This window comes from Sturnira hondurensis, unplaced genomic scaffold (assembly GCF_014824575.4).
Source record: "Sturnira hondurensis isolate 20B ecotype Veracruz unplaced genomic scaffold, ASM1482457v3 Scaffold0002840, whole genome shotgun sequence".
NCBI classification, from domain to species: domain Eukaryota; kingdom Metazoa; phylum Chordata; class Mammalia; order Chiroptera; family Phyllostomidae; genus Sturnira; species Sturnira hondurensis.
In genome coordinates this window covers 30,329,706-30,347,365 of record NW_028075471.1, presented here as the reverse complement: position 1 = coordinate 30,347,365, position 17,660 = coordinate 30,329,706, and the positions used below count along the sequence as shown (strand labels likewise).

The 17,660-nt window shown below is 49.2% G+C and overlaps 1 protein-coding gene across 4 annotated transcripts in view; it reads right to left on the bottom strand.

Moving 5' to 3' along the window:
• Positions 1–6,459: 6,459 nt before the first annotated feature.
• The window catches only part of NOD1 (nucleotide binding oligomerization domain containing 1), a 35,057-nt gene continuing 23,856 nt past the window's right edge, over positions 6,460–17,660 (bottom strand). For all 4 annotated transcript variants that reach the window (XM_037041213.1, XM_037041211.1, XM_037041215.1 and 1 more), the window contains 5 exons: positions 16,415–16,498; positions 15,442–15,525; positions 12,938–13,021; positions 9,170–9,253; positions 6,460–7,614 (listed from right to left, as the gene is read on the bottom strand). In XM_037041213.1, coding sequence (XP_036897108.1) covers positions 7,542–7,614; positions 9,170–9,253; positions 12,938–13,021; positions 15,442–15,525; positions 16,415–16,498 — 409 coding nt within the window. In that variant the 3' untranslated portion in view covers positions 6,460–7,541. The remainder of the gene's footprint in view (positions 7,615–9,169; positions 9,254–12,937; positions 13,022–15,441; positions 15,526–16,414; positions 16,499–17,660) is intronic.

Here is a 17,660-nt window from a genome sequence, read left to right as displayed (position 1 = left end):
GAGCCAACTCTTCTTATTGACCAGTGTCTCTGAACTCAGGGATGAGTGGGCTTAAGATGAAATTGCTTTTAACCCCTTGTACTTTGGATGGAGCCTTATTTAAATAAAACAATGAGTCCCTCATCAGGGCCATTTACATAATGAACCATTGCTGGGCACGTGCTGCCCTCTGGTGGTGAAACCATCCAAACTACCGGGTTTCCAGCATGTACCTACCTGCTGAGGTTCATTCAGAGTTTGGGGGGCAGGGTGGGGGTGTGGCCAGAGAAGAAGCTGCAGGCTCTGTTGTCACCAGGCGTTCTGTAGGTGTTCCTGCCTTGGGAGGCTTGTCAATGGGACTCCGGAGCCCGGTAGCTGTTAGCACATGGATGCAGGCTTAAAGATCAGGCTTCCCAGAGAATCCCGGGGACATTAAAGAGACCCTACATGTGTCCTTAAGGAGAGATGTCATTTTGCATAACCTGCCCTAGTGGATTGGGACCAGGTTCAACAGCAGTGGCAGGAAGGTTAGTTGCAGAATGAACTGCAAACTCTATCAGAACCGAGGAGAAATAAAATCATCCAGAAGGCCCATGTTCTAGTTCTTGCCCCACCAGTATTAAAGCACTTGACCTTGGACATACTTGTGCTCTGTGACAACAGTTCCCTCACTGACGGAACCAGAAAAGTGAACTAAGAGCTCAAAATTGGAGATAGTGTCAACTTTCTACATTTGCCAAAATCCCTGTCCTGAAGGGTTTTGCCCTTGTTTTGTTCCATGTATATATACATCCCAATTATATATGTATGACCAAGTATGTATCCATACTCTCTGCTTTTCAGTTTCCTTATTCATGAGATCATTCCTACTTCACAGGGCTGCTGGGAAGAAGTTTTCACGTGACCCGGTGTGAATGGGTTCGGTCAGACTGTTCGTTTAGACAAAGCAAGGCCACACGTACACACACTTATATATACTTTTCAACCAAGGAAAATTGGTTTTGAAGACACTGACATTCGTACTACAAAATGGTTTCCTGGGACAGCATCCCTTTCAAAGAAGTGCCCACCTATGGGTCCTGCATTCTTCCCTGCAGCTTGGCCGTCATTACTACCAGCGCCAGTCTGGGCTCTAACCTGCGTCGGGGACACCACCCAGGGGAGGTCCAGGACAGCGGCGCTGCTCCCATTCCAGGGAGTCACTGCTGGTTTCGCTTTGCACTGTTCACGCGCTCCACCGGCTTCCCGCTGCTTACTGCACCCTTACGCTGTATGGGCTACACAGGGTGGAAAAGAATAAGCCAGACACAAAAGATAAATATGTCATGGTTCAACATATCCGGAGGACTTAGTCAAAGTGATAGAAAGGGAAAGTGGGTTACTGCGGGTTGGGGGCGGGAGAGGGTTGCAGTGGGAACGGTGGTTACTTCTTCCCCAGGCCAAGATTCACTTTCACAGGGAGGAAGAGCTGTGGCGGCCCCACACAGGGGGAATGGCGGTCCCACAACAGTGTGAGTGGCAGTCCCACAACAGTGTGAGTATCCTTAATGCCACTGGACTGTGCACTGAAACATGGTTAAGACGGTCAGTTTTCCATCTTGTCTATTCAACCACAATTTTAAACATTGGGGAAAAAAATTCTCCAAGGCAGCAAAACGTGGGAAGATGAGGTACAAAACTTAAAATAGCTGTTTTAGGAATGTGTGTCACCATAAACATTATTTTTAAAATTTCCATATTGTGATACTGCTTTTATAAGAAAAATAAAGCACAGAGAGAGAAACAAATCAAGAAAAAAAATTGAGATATTTTGATATTTGCCCAGAAAAGCACCCAAGCGTATCAGGAGAAACCAGAAATTTGTTTAACATCCTGACCCTTGTTTTATTTTATAATCTAGTATTGTTTTTTGTTTTGTTTTGTTTTTTGGATTACAGATTACCGGGGCCCATAACCTTCCCAATGCTTAGTGCCTCTAAAAGTTTTAAGCGAGACTCGGCTGCAGCCGATTCACTTTCACAGCTGAGAGCACCGAGCTGGGGCGGCCCGGGCCCGCAGCTCTGCTCTGAGCCCATCTGTGTGGAGGCTCAAGTCCCAGCTGCTTTTACTAAAATCCCTCCCTACAATCACACCTGGGATAATGGCCGTGGTTTTGCCTTTGCGTTCCAGAGTAAGGTTGGTTGGCTTTGTTGTTGTTGGGGGGTTTTTTAAATATATTTTATTGTTTATGCTATTAGAGTTGTCCCGATTTTCCCTTTGCCCACCTCCACCCTGCACTGCCCTCCCTCCAGCATTCTCCCCACCTACCCCTTAGCTCACGTCCCTGGGTTGTGCATATAAGCTCCCTGACTTCTCTGTTTCCTGTACTATTCCTAACCTCCCCCGTCTGTTTTGTACCTACCATTTATGCTACTTATTCCCTGTACCTTTTCCCCATTCTCTCCCTTCCCCCTCCCAGCTGATAACCCTCCTTGTGATCTCCATATCTATGATTCTGTTCCTCTTCTGGCTGTTTGCTTTTGACTCAGTTGTTGACAGTTGTGAATTTGTTGCCTTTTTAATGTTCATAGTTTTTATCTTTTTTTCCTTACATAAGTCCCTTTAACGTTTCATGTAATAATGACTTGGTGATGATGAACTCCTTTAATTTGACCTTATCTGGGAAGCACATTATCTGCCCTTCCATTCTAAATGAAAGCTTTGCTGGATAGAGCAATCTTGGATGTAGGTCCTTGCTTTTCATGACTCTGAATACTTATTTCCAGCCCCTTCTTGCGTGCAAGGTCTCTTTTGAGGAATCATCTAACAGTCTTATGGGAACTCCTTTGTAGGTAACTGTCTCCTTTTCTCTTGCTGCTTTCAAGATTCCCTCTTTAACATTTAGCATTTAAATTATGATGTGTCTTGGTGTGGTCCTCTTTTGGTCCAACTTGTTTGGGAATCTCTGTACTTTCTGGATTTGTATGTCTATTTCCTCAACCAAATTAGGGAAGTTTTCATTCATTATTTTGGCAAATAAGTTTTTAATTTCTTGCTCTTCCTATTCTCCTTCTGGCACCCCTATGATTCAGATGTTGACACATTTGGAGATGTCCCAGAGGCTCATTATACCATCTTCATTTTTTTAAATTCTTTTTTCTTTGTGCTGTTCTGTTTGGAGCTTATCTCTTCCTTATGTTCCAAATCATTTATTTGAATCTTGGCTTCATCCTCTCCACTGTTGGATTCCTGTAGATTTTTTTTTTATTTCACTTAATGTAACTACGCAAACTTCTTTTCTCCATGGGTCTTTTTTATGCTGTTGAAGTACCCGATGAGTTCTTTGAGAATCCTGATAACTAGTGTTTTGAACTATGCATCTGATAGGTTGCTTATCTCCATTTCATTTAGTTCGTTTTCTGGGGTTTTGTTCTATTTTTTCACTTGAGCCATATTTCTTTGCCTTCTCAATTTGGCAGCCTCCCCATATTTATTTTTGGGTATTAGGTAGAGCTGCTTTGACTCCCTGTAAAAAGGCACCCCATGTAGGGCAGAGCCTTAGGTAATTGCCAGGGTGGGGTAACCTGCTTCACCACTTTGTGGCTCTGTGTGGGGGAGGGCTCAGAGAGAGGACAATGCCACTGCCTAGCTTCTGAGGGTTTGCCTGGCATTCGCCCGGTTTCCAGTCACTTCACTTACTCCCTGTATGGGACTGGTCCCCTTCCAGCTGCTGCCCTGGAGCTGAGTCTCAGAGGGGCTGGGTCTGCATAAGTTCTAAGTCTGTGCCGGCCCTTTAAGCAGAGTCTCCTGAAAATCTGGCAGTTTCTTCCTCTGCCCCAACTCCCACTGGTGTTTACAGCCAGAAGTTATAGGAATTTTTCTCCCTGGCACTGGAGCCATGGGCTATGTGGTCTGGCCTGGCACTGGGATCCCTCGTTCCCAAGGTATCCCTCTGGACTTTTATCCACTACTCCCATCCCTGTGTCTCTGCCCCTCCTACCCATCTGGACGAATGTGGTTTCTTTAAATACTTGGTTGTCGGATCTTTGGTTGTCCAGGCAGCTGAGTTTTCTGACAGTTCTGAGTGTTAGCTGTTTTGAGGTCTAGCTATCATTTTTTTCTGTAGTCATGAGAGGAGGCGAAGCCTGTTTACCTATGCCTCCATCTTGACCAGAAGTTGGGTTTGTTTGTTTGTTTGTTTAAGTGAGCAGTTAGTTACTGGAAATAGATGTATGCCACACCTGGAAGTGGACTAAAATATCAACGAGCCAATGCTCCTTCCAAGTTCAGGAACGAAAGGGGTGCCTGGCAAAGGCGCATGGACCTGGCTTTGCGTAGCAGGCTGGTTCCCTGCTGTGCCACAGAGCTGTGGACTCAGCTTCCCGATTCAGTGAATGACACTTCCATGGTAGGACTTTTGGCACTAATAATGGTTATTGCCTATGCTTTTCACAGACAAAACTAGGATGTTATAAAAAGCGTGATGTTGAATCACTTTGGACTTGACTTTGAGAGCTTCCAGTCCCTCATTTGATCTTGTCAGGAAGTTCCGTGTGCCTGAGCTGACAATGATGTGGGCTTCCACTGGCCCAACAACGACCAGCGCAGACAGACTCCAGGGCCCTATGCCGGGCACCGTGCTGACTGCCTTCATCAGCTCATTTCATTTTCACAGCCATGCTGTGAATCAGCACCCTCAGATTCCATTTTTCAAGGAGGAAATTGAGATTCCAGCAACCTTAGGACCTGGCCCAAAGCCATGCAGTGACTTGAATGGCTTATTTATTTATTTTAATATTTTATTTATTTATCTTTAGAGGGGAAGGGAAGGAGAGAGGAAGAGAAACATCAGTGTATGGTTGCTTCTCGTGCATCCCCTGCTGGGAACTGGCCCCTGCTGGGAACTGACCTGCAACCCAGGCATGTGCCCTGACTGGGAATCAAACCGTGATCGTCTGGTTCGCAGGCCCGTGCTCAATCCACTGAGCTACACCAGCCAGGGCTTTTGGCTGGCTTTTTTAATAAGTTCAAAGTCAGCAAGAACATGCCAGAAATGCAGGACTGAAATATAAGAGCTGTGATTTCTTTCCCCAAATCCACCCAGGCATCCTGGAAAAAGAAATAGTTATATCCCAAGTTTGTGGAGTTCTCTTTTTTTCAATTTTCAACTGTCTTTTTCTTTTCTTTTTTTGATTTATTGATTTGAGAGACGATTTGTGGCTCCTCCACTTATTTACACATTCATTGGTTGATTGTTGTATTTGCCCCGACTGGGAATTGAACCTGAAACCTTGGCGTATCGGGTCAACACCCCAACTGAGCTGCCCAGGCAGGGCAGTTGCCTTTTTCTTGTGTAGGAAAAGTAACCTCGTCTCTGCCTAGAAGCTCACCTGTGAGAAATGAATGGAGAAGCTTTCTGGCAAATCAGGGGCCTGATTTTACTTTTATGAGAGAAGTGGAAAAATCTGTCATTCACTATCTAGAAGACTAAAATACTTCCAAATAAAATTTAGAGCAACACCATGAACACTTTGATAGCCTCTAAAAGCAGTCATCTTTGGTAGGTTTTGAGTAAATTTGGGGCTCTCAAAAGTTAAGAGTCAGTGGTATAATCAAATAAGAATTTATTGAATGAGAAGTGTGGCTCTTGCACTCTGTGTGTCTGAGGTCCGCCCCCAACACCGGGGCCGTCCACACCCACGTGCCCTCCTGTGCTTTCTGGGTATCTCTGCTACCCAGGGTCTCTGGTAGGGAGAGAATTACTGCCTCTGGGGGTGACTACTGGGTGAAGGCCCAGATCTGCGGGGAAGAAAGGGGCGGGCAGGAACCGCCAAAGCAGTGCCTTATGGGAATGGCCGCCCTGTGGCTGAGCGACTGCACAGGATTTTCCCTGGGACATTCAGGGGAGCGCCCTGATCTGCACCCTTCCTAACAGGGCTGCTGTGCCAAGCAGGCCACGCCTCTGAGGATGCAGGTTACCATCGGAGGCACTCGCCGCTTCCCCTCTCACGTTTCACCACGACCGGCGTGGGGCTCTTGCCACCGTGAGTGACCGGCTCACCTGGGTCCTCCCCACCTGGGTCCTCCCCCCAGGAGAACAGCCGAGGAAGGCAGTGGACGTGGAGATGGGCCTGCCGGGACCTGTTGGGCACAGTGGGAGGGCCATGACATTTGGCACAGGCTAGCCTGGCCCCCCAGCCACCCCTGCCGCCAGTCATTTCCTCTGACAAGTGACCTGTTTGGAGTTGGTGGCCAGATGAAGAGTCCTCGGTTGCTTCCCCAGGTGATTTTTGGCCTCTCAGTAGGTGGAGAGGCCTAGGAAGGAAGAAAATGATGAGGCCTCAGACCCTCCCTCACAGGCTGTCCCCACAGGCTGTCCCCACAGCGTGTCGCCCTGGGGGCCCCACCCTGGCACTCAGAAGGGAGTCAGCATGGGGTCCGGGGAACAGAGCATGCTTACCAAATGCAGTCCCTGTTAAAAAAAAAACCCAGACTCAGCAATTAGAAAGTGTGTTCACTATTTTATTAACAAATGAATCGGTAAGAGCACAAGTTTTCTGGTCCTGTCGCCACCCTGGGCCCCGTTCAGTGTCCACCCTGTGCCCGCCGTGGCAGTCGGTCTGACATGTTCTGCGAGCCGGGTTCTCAGCAGCTCCCTTAGTCTTGGCTCTAGCCCAGCAGCCCCCCAACTTCACAGGGGCAGGAGGAGACTTCCTCAGGAGGGCGCGAGAGAGAGAGAGGGGGGCACTTCTGTGTGGGTGCCAGGGCCATGGACATGCGCCATGCCTCACTGCTTTCGCAGGCGGGCAGTGCTTCTTCCCAGGCAGGGGCTCTGCCCCTAGTGCTGGTCTCCCGAAGGGTCAGCTGAGCCAAGCGGAAGCCCCGAGTGGGAACTTGGCATTACAGAGGCCTCGTCTGTCCCCTTAGACCTGCACCAGGGGTCTTTGTTGGCAGTGACACCCCACGATTCAAACTAAAGCCTGTGATGAGTTCTTTCCTTGGCACCGACTGCCTCCCCACCCTGCACACGCCTCAGAATCTACAGCCGAGAAGTGGGAATAGTAGCCACACGTGGGGGAGGGACTGAGCAAGAGAATACATCAGGCCAAACAAGTTTGCTGAGCATTTTTCCTCCCAGATACTCGGCACCGACCTCTGCACTGAGCCCTCAGTCGTTCCATGATGACAGCAGTGGCCAGCTCACTGCTCCCCCGGTCCTCAGGGCAGGCGTTTGGGGGAGCTCCCAGTCTTGTTCCTCTAGTTTCAGGTTCAAGTGATCGTGGACGTGCGTTCCTATCTCTTCATAACATGTTTACAGTAACCAAAATGTCTTACAAAGCCCACCCTCTCCCCACAGAACGTAACAGCAGTGCGGGGAGTTCAGCGTCCGCCCCTCAGCAGCTGTGGGAGGTTGATTTGCATCTGTGGGGGGCAGAGGCTCCCACCAGGTGGTCCCATCTCAGCATCTCAGTGGACCCCTTCCGAGACACGGAAGACCAGGTGACCAGACCAAGTGACCACCCAGCTCCGTGGTGGCTGCTAGAGCCCCCAGGGGCCCAGCCCACAGACAGGGAAGCGTCCTCTCAGAAACAGACAAGCCGCTTCTCATCTTCAAAGCCTTTGGCCTCCTCGGGCTTGATCAGGTTTCCATTCAGGCTATTTGGAGGAAAGCAGAGAAAACAAGCGAAATGTCAGGGAGTGCCGTCCACGCCGTGTGCTCCTCACCACCTGTGCTCCACACCATGCTGAAATTAAGGAATGTGCTCCAGTTGCGTATTTCATACTAACATTGATCCTTTTCTGCTCCCATCATTCTATGAACTAGGTCTCACTAAGGTCACCAATAGCTTCTAGGAACTTGAATTTAATGGCATTTCTCAGACCTTGTCCTTTTGGACCTTCACAGGCATTTGGGTGTCCTGCTTTCTCTCTTTCTCCTCCTGGAAACACAACCTGTCCTCGGCTTGACACCATGCCTTCTGGTTTTTCCCATATACTGGCCACTCCATCCATGCGATCTCTAAATAACGCGTTTCCTCCAAACTTGGGGCGAGGCCCTTTCCCCAGGCCGTGGCCTCATCTGTCTGTCAGTGACCCACAGCCCAGACCTCTCCACTGAGGGGCCACTTCCCTCCTTGACATCTTCTCTGAAGGGCTCCCAGCCACCTCAGAGTGGCCACCCCTCCCCAGGTTTCCCTACCTCAGTGAATCACACTCTTCATCCACGCTGGGATCGGCCTTGGTCCCTTCTTCCTCATCTTCATGGTCTGTCACCCAGTTCTATTTTAGTCCCTGAACATCCCTAGAAGGCCTCCCTGGAACTCACCACATCTTCCCCACCGCGACTCTGGTCCTAGCACCCACGGTGTCTGCTCTGGCCCACTGCAAGGCCCTCCTGACTGGTCCCTTCACGTGCACTCTGGTGCCCTCAGAACCATGTCCCTAGAGGAGCCACGGTGTTTTTTTTTTCAATGCAAATCCGACCACATCCTCTTTGCCTCAAATCCTTCGGTGACTTTCTGTGTCCTCCGCCTGCTGCTGACCCCTCTTCCACACTGTCCGAGCCCCAGGCACATCAGCTGCTTGGCATCATGCTCCTTCCTGCCTCAGAGCATTTGCATATGCTGCTCCCCCTACATGGGACACTTTCCCCCTCACCTGACTAAGTCCTAGTCATCTTCCGTGGTTTAGTTTAAACGCCACTTCCTTAAGGGCCTTGTCTCCGAAACCTCGCCTGCATTAGGTTCCCTCCCCAGCTTTCCCCTTGATAGCAGTCATTGGGACTGTCCTTGAAGGAGTACTTGAATGACTTTTCTACCCTGTCGCCCCCACTAGCCATAAGGGCATGTCCGTTTGGTCCACCGCTGGGTTTTCAGTACCAACACAGTGCCTGGCACTCGAGCACTGGGTTGTTCAACAAATGAGTGAAGATGCGGTGCCAGCCCCTGAGGACACAGCAGTGACCAGGACACAGGCCCTACTTTCAAGGAGCTCACAGTCTGGAGGGGACAGCCACACAGAAAGCCACTATAATGGAGTGGGATGCGCCCTAACAATAGAATCAACAGGAAATGGGTTTAGTTCTGGGGAAGGGACCACAGGTGTGAGGGAGGCTGGGAATGAATGGGAATCGGCCGCCACTGTGCCAGGCACACAGCTGAGGGTGCTGAGCACACACCCATTGCCGCCGTTAGCAGGGGACGCGTCTTACCAGATCTCCTCAATGCCAGTGTTGTTCTGCAGTGCATCTGCGAGCCGGGCGAGCCCCTGGGCGGTGATCTGGTTCTGGATAAGCCTGGAAGGCGGACATACCTTTTGTATACAACACACAGTACTGAACAAAATCTGCCCCCTTCATTAGGGGGTAACTGTAATGGATGGTGGGATAAGAGACAGGGGCAAGGGGAGAACTGAATCCACGCGATTTTTAATCTGGCGATTAAAAATCTTGCTCAGGGTATCTGGAGCCAATCCACCAAGTAAAGGACAGCCTTTAAAATGTTTCATATTTCTGTATCTTTTATGGTGAGTAGGATATATCTGGGTGTTCACACAAAGATAATTTAGTATGCGAACATTAATGTGTGTGTATGCTCGACATTGAGCCCACTCGGAAACATTTGCAGACCACACAAATTCTAAGAAACACTTCAGGGAACGGGCTGTCAGGTCTCCTTCCAGGTGAGTAGTTCAGGAGCTGCCAACTGGCCATTCTCGTCTTTGGGGGAAACAAAGGCTTCTAAGACAGGACCATGTCCTCCCCAACCTCTGAGCAGCAAAGAGGAGCAACAGTTCTCCTGGTGCCGCTCACAGGCCCAGGGGAAAAGCAGGGATAATGGGGCCATGATCAGTACCCCGTCATGTTGGGTGGCAGCCATCCAAGGGGTTTCTGAGACGGCTAGGCAGCCCTGACCACCCCCGCAGTGCTCCCCGAGCCGCTCTGCTGGCAACCGCGGCTAGAAATCAACCGCAGCGCCAGGTCGTGATGGGTCTGCCCTTCATTGCAGGCTCATTCCTCACTCCTGGCTATGACTGAACTTGACCCTTACTAATCCTAGGCACTGAGGACCCAAGAAGGCGGCCCTGCCAGGAAGATAAAGGCCCATGCTGTTGATTGTTGCAATTATAGAAAGTAAGGGTGAAGGGGCCAACCTCTTAAGAGGTAATGGTTAAAAGCTTCACACACAAACACAAACACACACACACCCTACTTCTTAGCTACAGATCCTTGAAGAAATAAACAACAGCTATCTGTCCCTCCATTGCCCAGGCTGTAAAAGGGGAATCAGTCTAAGAGAAGCTTCTGGCCCTGGGTGTGTGAGGTTTCGGTGAGAGGATGTGCAGGAAGCACTCCTCGCAATCTGCGCCATGGTGCCCGGTGGAAGGGAGCTCTCGTCATCATGATTGCCCACACACACAGGATGATGGTGGCCGTGTTCCCTGCCATACCTCCCAGAGGCTGGGACCCCTGGGCTCAGTGGCAGTGATGCTGACCTTCTGGTAAGCAACTTGACACTTCTGCAAAAGGAGCAAAAATAGAAACCTGGAAGTGGGCACAGAGTTCTGCTGTTCTCTAGTCACTTCCTTCACAGCTGCACTGCCAACCTTGCTGGGGAGCAGGGTGGTGAGGCAGCTCCAACCAAGACCTGGCAAGAGGCTGGGCAGGCAGAGAGCTGAACGGCCCGGCAGTGCTCAGGCGCACACGCCTGCTGTGCAGGCACAAAGCCAGGGAGACTGACTCCCTCTCTAGTCTGTTCCAGCTCTGTTGTTCCCCGCAGAGGGGCTGGCCTGGCACCCAGGAACAGGCACAGAAGAAAATCTACAAGCCAGGAAAAAACAAACAAACAACAAAACAAAAAGTCTGGCTTTTTTTTTTTTTTACAGAAACAGATAAGGGGATCTAACATTCACACGGAAGTGCAAGGGACCCAGAATAGCCACAACAGTCCTGAGAATGAGGAATGAAATTGGAAGACTCACACTTCTTGATTTCAAAACCTACGACAGAGTTACAATAATCAGGATAGGGTGTGGCTAGCAGAGGATAAACCTACTAATCAATGGAATAGAATAGAAAGTCCAGAGATAAACGAATGAACCCACACAGTTATTGTCGATTTATTTTTTTGGCAAAAGGGCCAGGGCCATTCAAAAGGGGAAGGTGCCGGGACAACTGGCCACGCACATGCGAAAGAAGGCAGCTGTACCCCACACCTCACACCGCGCAGAGCAGTGAACCCCCAATGGGCCAGAGAGCAAAACTAAGACACTCGAGGAAACACTTCAGTGTAAGTCTTTGTGACCTTGGATTTGAGAAGTGATTTCTTAGTAAGACATCTAAAGCACAGCTGGCCAAGAAAAACTAGATAAATTGGACTTCATCAAAATTAAAAAATTCAGCATTTCAAAGGCCATGATCGGCAAAGTGAAAAACCAGCAGCAGCATGTGGGTCTCTCTTCCCTTTTGTGGCCATTGCAGAAGAACCAGGGGTCAAAACGAAATTCAATGCCTCTGTGGCTTCTGACCACAGCAGGAACTGTAAAAGGTGGTATGCCTTCTCTCTCCAAAGAGCTGAGACAGAAGTGCAGTGTTTGATCCATGCCCGTCCGAAATGAGGGTGAAGGTCAGGCTGAGCGAGGACTTTACAAAGGACAGCAGATTGGCAAGGTAGTCCAGGTTTGTAAGAAGAAATATGCTGTCTACCCTGAACACGTGAAGGGGGAGAAAGCTAATGGGACTTCCCCCGCTCACCTGGGCATTCGCTGCTTCCAGGTGGTTATCACCAGGCAAAAGCGGGGCAATGACCGCAAAAAGACTCTTGAAGGTAAAGCCAAATCTCACCAAGAAGGAAAGATAAAGGACAAATACAAGGAAGAAATGTGAGCATATGCAGGAATAAAGTAACCTTATATACAACTTCTATTAAAAAGTTAAAATGAAAAAAAAACCCAGAAATGAAAAAGCCCACAAAGAGAAAATATTTGCAAATTGTATGTCTAACAAATGTCTGGTACCCAGAATATATAAAGAACTCTAACAACTCCGCAATAAAAAGGCAAATAACCCCATTTAAAAATGGGAAAAGGATGTGGTGACATTTCTCCAAAGAAGATACCCGAACGGCCAACAGCAGCATGAGAAGACGCCCCAGACTGTTAGCCATCGGGGAGCCATGAGTCAAAACCACAGTGAGGTCCCGCTTCCCACCACCGCGACGGCATGATTCAAACAGACGGACGATGCCAAGTGATGGAGAGAATTTGGAGAAGCGGGAACCCTCGTGCTTTACTGGTGGGAATGTCAAGCAGAGCAATGCTGCGGGACACAGTTGGGCAATTCCTCAGAAGTTCACTGAGAGGGATTATATGACCCAGCAATTCTGTTCCGAAGTACGCATACACACCCAAGGAAATGAAAACAGATGTTCACACAGGAGCATGTCCACAAATGTTCACAGCAGCGCCACCCATAACATTCCCAAAGTAGAAACAACCCAAATGTCCACCAGTGTGTGAATGGACACACAAACTGCGGAAAACCCACACAGCACAGTATCATTCGTCCATAAAAAGTAGTGAAGTATCACTGATACAAGTTATAATGTAGATGAACCTTCAAAATGTATACTAATGACAGAACACAGAGACAAAAAGTCACACATCGTTTGATTCCGTGTCTGTGAAATGCCCACAATAGGCAAATCCATAGACCCTGAAAGTAGATTAGTGGGTGTCTGGGGCTGGGGGAGGAACAGGGCAGGGAATGACTGTTTAATGCCATGAGTCTTGGGGGTCGGGGAGGTGGGTAGATAAGACTGTTCTAGAATTAGAGAGTAGCGGTGATTTGTATAACCTTGTGAATATACTAAAGACTAGTGAACTGTACACTTGAAAAGGGTGCATTGTACAGCATGTGCATCTTAAATCAATATATTTTTTAAAAGCACACAGACCAAGATTCTAAGGTTCTGTGAGTTACCATAAATGTTTCAACGTCTGGTTGACTTTCAACATCTCAGCCAGGCTCTCGGCCACTTCATCATCGAGTTCATTTTTGGTGAGCCTAGAAAGGAAAGGAAGTGTCACTTGGAGAGCTCTACCTGGCACATGTCTTAAGTGAGTTCCCAGGTGCAGGACCCCAGCCCAGGTGCCTCCCACTTACACAGCCTCCTGCTGGCAGACAGCCAGGCTCCAAGCCCAGCCTCGGAGCTTCATGGATGACCAGTGGTGGTTCATTTCCAGGGCAAATCCTACTCCTCAACTCTTACTTCACAGGTGCCCACGCTCCATCTCCATCCTTGCTGAGCCCTTAGATCTCTAAGAGGACCCGAGCCCCTGAAAATGAGAGGCCAATGCCTGTTTTTCAGGTGGCCCCCTAGGTCCCCTGAACACCACCGACAGTGGGTTACCCAAGTCAGCCAGATAAAGACCTAGAAGAGCCTGCCCACGGCCCATAACCATGTGTCTAACTCTCTGCTCTGAGACCAGTTGTGAAGGGCCCAACACCAGAGACTGAAAGGTCAGAAGTCTCCCAATTGTTCTTAAAACTGGAAGTGCTCTGGATAAAGCACCAAGGGCTAGAAGCTCCGGATATAAATACGATTGGACCCTGTTGTGCCAGCGGATGAAAGAATAAATGAAGAAGAATTGGATAGAATCAACATTAAAATCATTCCTTGAAGGACAATTTGGTAGTGTCTACCCACATTTTAAATGTGTTACACCTGGAGCCAATGATTAGACTTCTAGAAATTGTAGTGTGCAAAGAGGTACACAAGGACCTATACACACAGTATTGACTGTGGCGCTATCGGTCATAATATAAATGTGAACAAATTTAAATATCAACAGAGGCAAATGGCAAAATAAACCGTGAATGTCCACTCAATGGAACATTGTGCGGGCTTTCAAGAATGAGGTCATAAAGAGAAGGAGGCAGAGGGCACAGTGTTTAAGGTGCTCTGGAGCCAGACACATCGGGTGTGCATCACCTACGAGCAAAGGCGACCTCGGTGGGCGGTCTCCCTTCTCTAGGCCTGACTTTTCTCACAGGTGAATGCAGACAGTGATAGGAGAGATCTGATAGGGTCATCGTGAGAGTGAGCTAAACATACACAGGCTGAGAATAACGCCCAGTGTCGCCGGTGCTCGGGAAGCATTGGGTTTGGCATCACTGTCCTTGTAAAATAGTGGGTCTCAGTCTCCAGGGGCCTTCGCCATGTCTGGAGACATTTTTGATTGTCACAATTGGGAGGACTACTGGTCTGTAATGGGCAGAGGCCAGGGATTCAGCTAAGCACCCCTCAAGCCACAGGACAGCCCCTCCCAAAAGAGAATGTCAACTGATCAAAATGTTGACAGTGTTGAAACTGAGGAACCCCAACATAAAGGGAGATGTAAAATGTGGGTGATACATTGTTAAGATTTTTTAAAGCCACTTGGGAAATGCTATTCTATTCTGCAAGAAAGTGGATATATGTCTTTGAATAGTGGATATATATGTTTGCATAGACATGCATTCAAATGCTGGAAAGGCTAGAATACACACTCAAAGACGAGAAGAAACGGTATATTTGGAAAACACAAGGGAGGAGGTACTTTCACTTTCTACTTTTCAGACTTCCGTGTCTTACTTTTTTAAAAAAAGGATATGTTACTTTCTAAAAGTTTTGAAATAATTTTGAAAGAAAAAAAGGAAAAGAATTTTTTGAAAACTGCACTTCCTGGCCATCAGGCCCTAATATCAGAATTTGCCTCATGATGCTATTGTCATGACTTAGCTGATATCTCATGAGCCCGAAGCTTCCAGAGGAGGACACCTAGACACACAGCAGAATTTCCTCACCCCCAAGCCATGTCTGACACAGGCAAGTAAGTAAAATACAAATAAATCAATGAAATGAAATGATAATGACCAAGAGAAAAAGGAACAAAGGGAAAAAAAAAGAACACTGTCAGAGGCAACGTACACTAGTGTTCCTGGAGTGCAAAGAGGACATGAGGACTGCAGGCATCCTGTGACAGGTGACAGGGGACAGGTGAGCCGGAGCACCAAGGCCAGACCCCGCCGACGTGGCTATGTAAGGAAGGAGGAGGCTGCAGGGACAGGAAGACAGTTGAAGAGGAAGATGAAAGAGGATTTTGAGCCAAGTACGTGGCCACTGGAGCCCACATGGCACAGGTCAGGGTTCTGAGGCTGCTCCTGACCAAGGTCAACCTTGTGGTTTTCCCGAGGCCCTGCTTGCGGAAGAAGGCTAAGGCCTCAAACTCACACCCCTGAGCCCACTTCTCCTCCTGTGCCTGGTCGTGCTTCTGAGAATGACTATTTTCTTCTCTAGCAGGAGATTATTGACCTAACTTTGAGGAAAAGCCTAAGAGCCTTTTCAATGGAGAGATAGCTTTTTTGCTAAGATTCTTGGCTGTGAGCACAGTCTTTGGAATAAACCCTGAGATCCAACCTTTCAAAATGCCTCTGGCAATTACCAGAATATTTTCAGAGATGCGTTCTGCTGCAGGGCCTGGGCGAGGCTCTTTCCTCCCTCTGTAGAAATGCCATTGAATGCCAGACTAGGACAAAAAACACAGGAATGGGTAATTATATCAGGCTTTGGCTATAGCAACCAAAATGGCCAGGGGGCTTTGTCTGGAGCTGCCCTGCCCAGAGGACCTGAGGCAGGGGTTCTCAGACTTGTCTGCCGCCCCCAGGCTCTGCTGCTACTGAGTGTCTGCTCAGAGTGGGAGGTCAGAGGGGAACCGTTGGACATGGGTGGGACCTGGTCACAGAGCAGACTCAGGGCTGATGAGGCCTGGCCAGCTCTGCCTCAGGGGCTGACATTCTCAATGTGCCCGTTTGTGGGCTTCCTCAAGAGAAAGAGCTGGGGGGACTTCCTCTGTTCTCATCAGAAAGGAACTCTGCCATTGCCCCACCATCTCCTTGCCTCCCCCCCCCCAGTGGTGGGAAGGACACGAGCAACAGGGGGCACCGAGGCTCTGAGGTTTGGCCAGAGGCCCAAAGGAGGGCCAGGAGGAGTGTGCCTGTGTCCAGAGACGAAGGGCCCCCTCTGTCCCAGCACCGTCCTGAGAATGAGGAAGGGGTGGCAATCTGCCACCCAGGGTCCCTTTCAGTTTTATCTGGACTTCGGAATTCCTCCTCACCCCTGAGGGCGTGGGGGTACAGCTGAGGGGCCAGCCATGTCCTTGGCCTTCACTCAGGAGGTGGGTGTGTTGGTGGGTGCCCGTGTCAAATCACCGAGCAGAGTACCTAAGAATGTGCTTTACTGTACACCTCCTCTATGTCAACAAAAATATCTTAAAAAGAAAAACATCACACACACATACCTCTGTCCCTAGGAAAGCCAAGCACCCTCTTTCCCCAGCTCCTCCCCTGGCACACCAAGAGGCCCATGAGGGGCCCGGCTGGCCCTGGAGACAGCCGGTGTCAGAAGGCAGCAGGTACCTCAGGTTGGTCAAGCTGGGGTGGTTCCTCAGAGCCTCCGCGAAGGCCTTTGCTCCTTCATCACCAATTTGATTGCCCCACATCCTGGGGGCAGAGACAAGATGGGGAAGGTGAGTGCACGCCACCCCATATTCCCTGCAGGTGCCCACAGCTGGGCTGTACACTCAGTGGGCCGGCATTTCTGCTCCGTCCTGGGAGCCATGGCCTGGGGACCAATGCCTACACCAGCCCCTTAGTGCCCTGCCTGGGGATCTCAAATTCGGAGGGAAGTATCAGGGTAACAGGCGGTAGAAGCCTTGAGAACAGCATCCCGTCAGCAAGTTGCACCACTAGAGACCAAGTCTCATCCCTCAGCTTTTGGACAGCTGTCCATCAGAGAGCGCAAGCCCAAGGCTGTCCCAGAAGTGTCACCCACAGAGTGTACAGCCTTGAAGGAAGGCCTGTGGAGGCGCTGGACTCCCAGTGCCTATTCGGCTCTGTGCAGGGGTCCGAGAGAGTCATGCAGGCACAGCCAGTCTTCTGTGAGGCCAGGCCCGGGACGCACATTCAGAAGTCTTCACAGTGATGACCCTTCGATGTAAGAGGGCAGCACCACACCATGCTGCGTGGGTCGTTGCGGTGTGGGTAGAGGGCCGCAGTGACAGAGCCGTGCTCTCTCCCCCAGAGCAGGTCACCCAAGGGGACCTGGCAAAGGCAAGGGTCTGCCCGAACAGGGTCTTTGAGGTCAGAGGTTGGGCTCCCGAGCAGGACCTCACATCCTGCCTCTGACCTACTACACGCACACGCTTGGGAGACTTATGTCATTTCTTAGGTCACATGCCAAGGTTGCGGGTCAGGCCCCTACTGGGGATGTTTGAGAGGCATGCGATCAATGTTTCCCTCCTGTTTTCCCTCCCTTCCCCTCTCTAAAAATAAATAAATAAAATCTTTAAAATATAGTATGGAGAGAGCAAGAAAGCTTAACTGACCTCAAATGTTGGTAATAATTATTTCTGAGAAACTGATTTTTATTATGCTTTTCATATTTTCCATCATTAACAAATAAGATTATCTATATTTGCTTTATAATCAAATAAAACATTATGATAATATAAAAAGCTTAAAAAGCCTCCAAATCAAAACCACAGTGAGATACCACCTTACATGCATTAGGATGATTACTATTAGAAAATAAAAACAGAAAATACAAGTGTTGGCGAGGATGTGGAGAAATTGAAACTCTTGTGCACAGTTGGTGGGCATGAGA